General features: G+C 48.3%; 1 protein-coding gene across 1 annotated transcript in view; it reads right to left on the bottom strand.

Moving 5' to 3' along the window:
• Positions 1–421: 421 nt before the first annotated feature.
• Positions 422–10,382, bottom strand: part of PRCC (proline rich mitotic checkpoint control factor) — a 37,163-nt gene continuing 27,202 nt past the window's right edge. The window contains exons 6-8 of the mRNA XM_006155210.3: positions 4,560–4,703; positions 2,551–2,616; positions 422–548 (exon numbers count right to left, since the gene is read on the bottom strand). Coding sequence (XP_006155272.1) covers positions 462–548; positions 2,551–2,616; positions 4,560–4,703 — 297 coding nt within the window. The 3' untranslated portion in view covers positions 422–461. The remainder of the gene's footprint in view (positions 549–2,550; positions 2,617–4,559; positions 4,704–10,382) is intronic.

Here is a 10,382-nt window from a genome sequence, read left to right as displayed (position 1 = left end):
TCTCTACACAAAGGAGACACTGAGACCTGGGGCAGGGCAGGCAGCGTCTGTCAGACTGAAGGTTTTATTTAACAGACATCCCTGGTTAAAAAAAAGATAGGTGGTGGTGGTGTGGTGGTGGGGAGGGTGGTTCAGCATGATATCACACCCAACAGGGAGCCAAACGCCCATCCAAGAACTGAGTCCCTTCTGAGGCAACACTTGAGTCTTTGCTAGCTCAACAGCGGGGAGCCAAACGCCCATCCAAGAACTGAGTCCCTTCTGAGGCAACACTTGAGTCTTTGCTAGCTCAACACAGAAAGGAGCTGAATATTCTAACTTTTGTTAAGAAAAATCTATCAAATGTGTTCATTCTCGCAGAGGCGAGGGCTGGGTCCTCAGGGAAGGATCCTGGGCTTAGAGCAGCTGGGTCCCACAAGTGAAGCTGGGGCCAGGACGCCGGAGCAGTCAGTTGCAGAACCCTAGAATCCATATTTGGCTTGGGTCTGACGGCGGCTGAGCTTGTTCTCTGACCAGGTGTTCTTCAGCTCCAGCTCCCGTTCCTTAGCCTGTGGGAAAGGAGAAGGGGTTGGGGGAGAGTCAAACCGAATTCTCAGAGCCGTCTTCCTCTCGCCTCAGTGAGCTTCCCCATTTACAATCCTCCTCTCGTCATAACAGTTATGGGGGAACTGCAGATCCCTCCAGTACTTAATTCTTTCTTATCCAAGCAGAAGGGGAAGATCCCAAAGATGCAAAGAAAAATCATCACTTTGGGGAAGTAAAAAGGTTTAAGCAGAATAAAAAACTTAAGAATCCTAATATTTCTCTGGTCGAATATAAACCAAGACGTTCACGTGGGAAATGGACAGATGAGAATTCTAACTTGGCTTCTGAAAGGAAGGCAAATCAGCCACCTCCAATACCCAACGGGCAGAGCGGGAAAGGATAACCTTAAAGGCTTGGCAAGGTCAAAACAGGATTGCAGCCAACAGTAACTGAATCTGGAGGGGCCGTGTGGCCGCTGTGCTCACTGTGGGCGTGGTACCTAGAAATGCCACCATCGCAAAGTTACGAGGGCGACCATGAAGAATAAGAGAGACTAGAAAAATGGCTTCCCCCTTCTGACCTCACTTCTGACCACTCCGAGCTCTATCGCGAATTCTGGGAATGTACACATACCACCCTAGAAGTGGGGATCCCCGATGCCTACTCATTTCTCCCGGTAAGAGTTTGTATTTAAAAAATACCCTACCCTCAAATTTTTTCCTTTCAAATCTCAAGATAAGGGAAGTGTACAAAGGAGTCCCTAAAAAGGAAGATGAAAATACAGCAAGGGCAACAAAAATAAGACTGGCCATTGAGGGGCCGGCAGGTGATGCGGTGGTTAAAGGTGCTGGACTCCCACATGAATGACCACGGTTTGAGCCCCAGACCCGGTGTCTTGCTTTCTCACTTTCCCCCTCTCTGTCTCTCTTTGCTCAAACTGAAAAGTAATAATAATAAATAAAATTAGATTAAAAAAAAAAAAGGAGATTAGCCATTGAAATCACCAACCAACCATAGGCCAGCCATGGTACGGTGGTTAAGGTGGCTGGACCCCACATGGCTGACTGTACAAACAAATCTGGAACCTGGCAGTTGGAGAACCATGCTGGGCACATGTGTGTGCATGCCCAAAATCCCAAAAGGAAGGCGAGATGGAGGAGGAAGGCTAGCAGCGTGACCATGCCCCACGGGGCGGGTGCTTCTTCGCTTTCTCTCATCCCCTGGTAAGTGTCTGCAAACTCTTTCAAATTTTTTTTAAATTATTTTATTTAACTTTATTCATTCATTCATTTATTTATTTCAATTTGATCTGATAGAGAGAGAGCAAGCTGCCAGGTCCGGGACTTGAACCGTAGTCAGTCACGTGGGAGTCCAGCACCCTTAACCACAAAGCCACCTGCCAGCCCCAAACTCTTTCAAATTTAAAAAAAATAAAGAGAAAGAAATCACCAACCACCATGTCCATGCCCTGGGAAAGGGGCCAGGAAAAGCCTTATTCATGCCTATATCTGATAGCATTTATACAGTAGGTCTCAAAAGATGTTTATTTAACGATAAATGAAGATCTAAAAACTGCCTCATCATATCAAATAATAAAGAAGACATGTTCTAACTCCAAAAGACACTTTGGGATTATCTGTAATTACATTATTTGTGTTGATGTTCCCTGCCACAGAAGTGGAGAATATAAAACCGACCTCCTCATCAAATACATGTTCTGCTAAGTTGGTGAACCAACTCTATTTTTAACTGCTAGATCACCACGCTAGCTGAAAGAATGATGATAAGCCGTGTCGCTCATCTCTCATGTTTCGGATATCTGAATTTTCACAGAGTTCACTCTAAGCACCTGTCAGAGTCTTGTCTACAATGAGATCAAGGTGGAGCAGGATATTCTAGATGACACATCCCCCCCTAGTGGCCACATGGCGAACAGGGGCCCTCGTCCCTGACACCTGGGCGGTGAGCTGAGCCCTCAGCCTTCAATTCATAGGATGCTGCCAAGGGCGTCCTCAGCCCCCTCACCTGATGAATCAGGTACGTGATCTGGTGTTTCCGTCGCTGCTGGCCTGTTGGCTGCTCACCTTTCTTCTGTAAGGGGAAAAAGAACACAACCATTAATCCGCAGGAAGAAAAGCAGAAGTTCCTCAGGTGCTCAGAAGGCACAAGCCTAGGGACTGAGAAACCGGCTACACAGCCCAAATCCTAGGGGAGGAAAGTCAGCCTGGAGCTGTTTCTATGTCTATATACTTACAAAATGGTTACTTTCATAAAAGCCATTATACAAAAAACAGGCTCAGAACACTTGCCTGAAATAGCCTGCTAATGTCCCCACCAGACTGGAAATACTCTGAGGTCAGGACTATCCTCCGTTTCTCTGGCACCCCCACCCCTAGTGCCAGGCACAGGGCTCTGTCCACGGTGAACACCCAAGACCAGTTTTCTTGCCAACAGACCACCTAAACGAGCTAACAGCAGGCACAGGTGGTCTGCCCTCCTTGCGGGCCCTCTCACAGCCCCAGTGCCATCTCCCCTTCAACCCTCTTCATCTCTGTCCCCCCTCTCTGTCAGCCCAGATGTCTAGCCCGACTCCCACCTACTGCTTACCAAGTCCCCTCCCATCAGTCATCCTTGGCTGGAACCCCACCTCCCCTATTCTAGTAAGTACCCGCAGCTTCCGGAATGAGACCCTTCCCAGTCACTCCACCTCTCCCAACCTCCCAGCTCCACCTGCAGCTGCACTGAGCCCCTAACCAAACTTGGACGAAGATGATTCACTGTCAGGGTCCGTATCGGGCTGGGCTTTCATCCTGAGGTTTCTCTGCCTCTGCCAGAACGGTCTCAGACTAGAAGCTTCCTAGTCAGCCCCACCCAACTCCCAAAACTCCTCTCCAGAGTCTCCTCAGCACTTATGTAATCAATTTACACTGTAATCATTTACACTCAAAGTGTCCTTAAATCTTTTTCCATCTATGCTGTCAACTCTTCAAAGACACTTTTTCTTCTTTTTTAAAAGTCTGGTTCGATTGAATAAAATGCTGGGAAGAAAACTTGGAGCTGGAAAAATAGGAAAGTTCAGTTCCTTGCTGCTATTTTATGTCACTGAATATGACAGCAAAAGATGACACACATGAAACCTCCACGCCTGCCGTGGTGCGCTAACGACTGCAGCGTTACCCGCCACGCGCGTCCCAGCCGGCGGCAGAGCAGCTCTCCTCAGAGGTTCTTCCAGTCTACAGTGACAGATCTGTGCTGACCTAACCACAATCCTTTGCTCCTGCTCTGTCCTGTACGACCGCCAGCACTCACTTAAAACAAACGGCTGGGCCCGGAATGACCATCTGTGGCCATAGAACAAAGCAAAGCAAAAGGCAGGGACAGAAGGGAATAAAATCTTCGACCTTGGCCTTGCTGGTGCTGGGCTCAAATCCAGGGCTCCCCCGCCCCCTCCCCGCAGATCTGCTGCAGAGTCCTAACTGTCCACATCTGCTGTACTCAGCTACTAGGTGAAGAGACGTTCATCACACGGACTCAAGAAAACCAGCACGGGGAGGCAGGCATGCTGTGGGAGAATGCGAGGGACGAAAGCACCCGGAAAGACCAGGGCTGGCTACAGTGAACCATGGAGAGAAACGAGGGGGGAGATGCGATCCCCGATTCTCGGGCCCCAGAACTCCTGGGCTCTGCTGGGCCCACACCTCAAAGGTGGGCTGGGTCAGGCCCCAGTTTACCGAGATGCAGAGAGGGACACGATCACAGGGAGAGGGCAGAGGAGCCACGACTCGTTAGGGTCTTCCCGACTGCAGTCTGGGGAGCGGTAGTCCCTCAGTCCCCACCCGCCCCGCCAGACAGCCGTGACTACAGCGCCGACCATCTGGACGGCGGGGGCCAAGTCTGTGAGGCGTGGCATCCTCCGGTACCACGGGCCACGTGTGTGTGTCCTCAAAGGTGCTGTGACGTGATGCCAAGTGGGCGCAGGACAAGGTTTTGCTTTGGGGTCCCCCGTGGCTGTCCAGAAGCCCCTTCCCACTTACTTTGCTGAATGACTTCATGGTCTTCTCTTCTGTCAGCGACTTGGTCATCCACTGCTGGGCCCCGCTGAGCTGGTCATCACCTTTGATCTCCACAAAGTTGATTTCCTCCCTTCCTCGGTTCCTCTTGCCCTGCAGCCGCTTAAACTAGAAAATGGAAAAAAAAAGAAAAAGATGCAAGAGTCAAGAATCTGGGTGAGATCTGGGTGAGGGGGGCAGAAGGTGCCATGGTGGTTAAGGGCGTTGGACTCCCACACGGCCAATCACGGTTCAAGTCCCGGACCTGGCAGATTTGTATCTCACTCTCCCCCACCTCTCACTCTCATTCTCACTCTGTTCCTCTCTGGTAAAATCATAAATAAATAGATAAGTAAATAAATAAATCACTCTTTAAAAAAAAAAAAAGAACCTGGGTGAGGGTATCAAAAGGTCACTAAGGATTTAGAGTTTATGGAGTGACTTGGTGACTCACCCACGGCATCCTCAATTCCCATGAGTATTACAAAATGTCCTTTCACCCTGCCATCAACCAAGCTTCCTGATGCCACTTCTCAGAAAGTCGTCTGAGCCCAGAGAAAGGGAGGCCGAGAGGTACCCCAACCATGAATGAATGCGGCGAGCCAGTGGGATGAGTTTGTATTAAATTATGTACCTTATATCTGCCTAAACAGACCGCATAGTTTTCAAATGAAGAATTTAGCGTTTTAAAAAAAATCCAAGTTTTTGTCCTCTAAAAATCAGTTGTAGCTCAGGGCCAGCAGGTAGCATGGTGGTTAAGGGTGCTGGATTCCCACGTGACTGACCATGGTTCAAGTCCTGGACCTGGCGACTTGCTTTCTCACTTTCCTTCTCTTTCTCTCTCTTCGTCCCTCTCTGGTCAAATTAAAATTAAGTAAATAAAGTTAAATAAAATAATCCTTTTTAAAAAATCAGTTGTAGTTCAACTGGGGTAGCGCACACTGGTAGACACTGCTACCCAAAAGGCAGAGGCCGCATGGGAGGACCAGTTCAGTTGCCAGCCCACCCTAAAAGCCAGGCACATGGGCACAAATCTGAAGTCCCCATTTACTCAGGAGGCTGAGGCGGAAGATTGAGAGAGGGAGACCCTGTCTAAAAGAAGGAACCAGCAGGTGGTGTGGTGGTTGAGGCCCTGAACTCCCATATGGTTAATCATGGTTTGAGTCCCGGACCGAGTAACTTGCTTTCTCATTTTCCCTCTCTTTCTCTCTCTCTCTGGCAAGTGCATGTGTCCTATAGCACACAAAATAATGTTAATACTAACATAAAACTAAATAAATAATTTTTAAAAATATATTATAATAAAAATCAGTTCTTTCTCTCTGTTCCTTCTTACTGGTTCAGTATCATCAAATCAGCAGGATCAGGGCCAGTGGGTGGCATGGTGGTTAAGGCACTGGACTCTCACATGGCAACCATGGCTCCAGTCCTGGACTTGGCAGCTTGCCTTCTCACTTTCCCTCTCTCTTTCTCTCTCTCACTCTCTCTCTCTCTCTCTCTGTCCCTCTCTGGTCAAATTAAAATAAATGAAGTTAAATAAAATAATTCTTTAAAAAACAGATCAGCAGGCTCCACAATGGAATGGACACAGGACACTGGACACGGAGAATGAAGAGGGAGCCTCTGAAAAGAAAAGGAAATTACCCAGTAAATTTTCTGAGAATGCTACTCTTCCTTGTCCTCAAAAAAAAGAAAAAAAGAAAGAAAAAATTGGAGGGGGGCAGATAGCGGCACTGTAGTAAAACCCAAGGCGCTGCAAGGGACTCCCACATGGAAAGGTACCTGGTTCAAGTCCAGGGGCCTCCCTGAGTACACCAGGTACATGCTTGCCCACAGACCCAGGGCTGGCCAAAGGGTGGGGGTGGACCACCAACAGCTCCAAAACTCTGTGGGGTGCTAGCTCTCTCCTGTGCTCGCTCAGTCTCTGCCTCTCTCATTTATGAAAGGAAAAATAAACTTTAAAAAGAATGCGGACAGTACAAATCCAGAGATGTGCCTGGGAGTATGAACAAGAGAAACAGAACTTCTCTTCTCTTCTCTTCTCTTTTTTTTTGGATTCCTGGAAAAGGAATAGAATTTTAAAACACTCAGAGACTTCAGTGAGACCCAGGTCTTGGTCTAGCATCTGTGAGGCCTCCGGAGCTCGCTCTAGCTACAAGACACAAGACGCTGACTCTGCCACTGAGTGAGTTCTCAACAGTCTCTTGGCCTCGGGACCGAAACGATTCATTATTGAACTTGCCAGGAAGGACGTCACAGGGGAGTAGACGAACACAGCGACAGCCACATGCAGAAGTGTGTGAAGGGGTGGGCGACTTTCTGGGGAAAGGTGAGTAGAGAATTTTTTTTTCAGTACCTCCGCACGAGGCCAGTAGCATGGAAGTTAAGATGCTGAATCCCACATGGCCAAATGCTGTTCAAGTCCTAGAACCAGCGGCTCGAGAATCACACAGCGTGCGTGTGCATGTTTGCTCGAAATCCCAACAAGGGAGTAGAGAAGGAATTGAAGCATGGACATGCCCACTCGGGAGGATTTCTCACTTCCCCTCTTCTGTGTCTCTCTCTGGTGAGTACCGGTGCCTATTTAATAAAACAAACAGGGTACCCGCAGGTGGCATGGTGGTTAAGGGCACTGGACTCCCACATAGCTGATCGCAGTTCAAGTCCTGGACCTGGCAGCTTGCTTTCTCGCTTTCCCTTTCTCTCTCTCTCTGTCTCTGTCAGGTCAAAATTAAAAATAATAATAATAACAAATGGAATTAAATAACTAAATAAACAATTCTTTAAAAAAACAAACAGGGGCTGGCAGGTGCCCAATGGCTAAGGTGCTAGACTCCACGTGGCCAACTGTGGCTCAAGTCCTAGACCTGGCAGCTTGCCCTCTCTCTCTCTGGTCAAATTTAAAAAAATAATAATAATAAAATTAAATAAATAACTCTTTAAAAAGAAAATTAAAACCAAACACCTCTCTGCAGAGGTAGTGCCCCTATTTCTCCAACTCCCTAATAGCTATGGATTCCCTACTACAGAACAGTATTTTATTTTATTTTAAAAAGATATACCATTTTTAAAAAAGAATTACTTTTTTTTTTTTTTAAGAGAGGTTTTCACTATAGGGTGTGTGCGCTCGCCAGACAGACAGAGAGAGACATAGAGACAGAAAGTGAGAAATCACCCCCCAGGGGGATGGTCACACCGCAATCCCTTCTCCTCCATTCTCCTCTCGCGATCTTGGGCACGCACGCACACGTGCCCGGCGTGAGTGGACGCGAACCGCGGTCGACTACGTGGGAGTCCAGCGACATAGCCATTACGCTAACTGCTGGTTCCTAAAAAAAATTATTATTTTTATTAAACTTTATTTATTTACTTAAATTTGACCAGAGAGGGACAGAAAGAGAGAGAGAAAGTGAGAAAGCAAGCTGCCAGGTCCAAGACTAGAACCATGGTGGGCCATGTGGGATTCCAGCACCCTTAACCACCACGCCACCTGCCGGCCCCTGGAACAGTATTCTATATCCACCTGAGAGCTGCAGGACATGGTACCTCACCTTTTGTTGTGCTAAGGTTCAGGAGCAGCTCAGCAGCCAGGGACAATTACAGGAAACAAGGGCTATTCAACATGGCCACCGGCTGGCACCCCAGATCCAGTCCCCCTTTCTTCTTTAGTGCAAAAGAGTCCAAAATTTTAGCTACGCATACTACCACCCAAATAAAATAATACATTTCTGGGCCAGTCAGTGGTGTGGTGGTTAGGGTGGCTAGATCACACAGCCAATCAGGGTTCAAGTCCTGGACCCGGCAATTTAAGTCACACCGAGTATATGTGTATGCATGCCTACGACCCCGAGAGGGGAGGACAGGAGAAGAGACTGCAGCATGACCATCCCTCATGGGGGGTGATTTCTTGCCCCTGTCTCTCCAGCAAAAGTACGCGCCCTATAGGAAAAAAAACACAATACACTGCTGAGTTCCCTCTGCAATGTGAGCAGATCCTAGTCAGGAGATAAAGTGGAAGTGCTCTTAAGGACTTTGAGGAAGGACCAGCAGTTAGCGTAATGGCTATGTCGCTGGACTCCCATGTAGTTGAGCGTAGTTCCAGTCCCAGACCTGGTGGCTTAAACTCACACCAGGCACATGTGTGTGTGTGCCCAAGATCCTGAGAGGAGAATGGAGGAGAAGGAATTTAGTGTGGCCATCCCCCCTGGGGGGTGATTTCTTGCTTTCTGTCTCTCTGGCAAGCGCACATGCCCTATAGCAAAAATCTCTCTCAAAAAAAAAAAAAAAGAAAAAGAAAAAGACTTTGAGGAAATCTCCTAAAGGAAAGGAGAGCCAGCAGGTGGTGTGGAGGTTAAGGTGCTGGATCCCATATGGTCAATTCCAGAGTTCGAGTCCTGGACCCAGTGGCTTATAAACCATGCTGGGCAGGGCCAGTAGGTGGCGTGGTAGTTAAAGCACTAGACTCCCACATGGCTGACTGTAACTGGAGTCCTGGGCCTAGCGGCTTGAAAATCAAGTTGGGTGTGTGTACCTGTGTGCCCTAAATCCTGAGATGAGAATGGAGAAAAAGAGATTGCACATGGTTATCCCTCCTGAGGGGTGATTTCTCACCCCCAACCTTCTGTCTTTCTCTGATATGCACATGTGCACTCCAGTAAAACTTTAAAAAAAAAAAGGAAAGTGTCCTTCCCCTTTCTTTCTCTGCTCATCTGCAGATGTGAAGGCCACAGTGCCCGCTGTTGTTGTGGATGTCAGAATAAAAGGCACAGGAAACCAGCAGTTAGCGTAATGGCTATGTCGCTGGACTCCCACGTAGTCGACCACGGTTTGCATCCCGGACCCGGTGGCTTAAAACTCACGCCGGCACGTGTGCGTGCGTGCCCAAGATCCCGAGAAGAGAATGGAGGAGAAGGGATTGCGGCGTGACCATTCCCCTGGGAAGTGATTTCTCGCTTTCTGTCTCTAATGTCTCTCTCTGTCTGTCTGTCTGGCGAGCGCACGCGCCTTATAGCAAAAATCTCTCCAAAAAAAAAAAAAGAATAAAAGGCACAGAATTAAGGAGGCGAGCAATGATCAGGGCAAGGCGGGGCCCAACAACTGTGAAGCTGCCACCCCACCCACCCTGGCCTGCCTGCCTCTAGCCTTCATTTGTGAAAAAGGTAAGAGCGCCTCAGTCCAGGGACCAGCAGTTGGTGTAATGGTTATGTCGCTGGACTCCCATGTAGTAGACCACTGCTCTAGTCCCGGACCCGGTGGCTTAAACTCACCCTGGGTGCACGTGCATGCGTGCCCAAAATCCTGAGAAGAAAATGGAGGAGAAGGGATTACGGCGTGGCCATCCCTCCTGGGGAATGATTTCTCACTTTCTGTCTTTCTGTTTCCCTGTTTTTCTGGCAAGCACACGTGTCCTATAGCAAAAACCTCTCCAAAAAAAGTGTGTCTCAGTACTGTGTTGCCAAATCTAATCCTAAATGACTCAGGTAATGTTTTTCCCCTTTGGCCTCAGATGTGAAACAAGGAGTCCATGGATCAAAGAAGGTCACTCCTGGGACCAGCAGTTAGCGTAATGGCTACGTCGCTGAACTCCCACGTAGTCGACCACGGTCCCAGTGGCTTAAACTCACGCCAGGCACATGTGTGTGCATGCCCAAGATCCTGAGAGAAGAATGGAGGAGAAGGGACTGTGGGTGGCCATCCCCCCTGGGGGGGTGGTTTCTCGCTTTCTGTTTCTCTTTCTGGCGAGTGCATGCGCCCTGTAGCAAAAAAAAAAAAAAAAAAAAAAAAAAAAAAAACACCCAACCCCCAAAA

This window comes from Tupaia chinensis, unplaced genomic scaffold (genome assembly GCF_000334495.1).
Source record: "Tupaia chinensis unplaced genomic scaffold, TupChi_1.0 Scaffold000438_1, whole genome shotgun sequence".
Classification (NCBI taxonomy): domain Eukaryota; kingdom Metazoa; phylum Chordata; class Mammalia; order Scandentia; family Tupaiidae; genus Tupaia; species Tupaia belangeri.
Note: the sequence above shows the minus strand (reverse complement) of the source record. Positions and strands in the feature narration are given on the sequence as shown.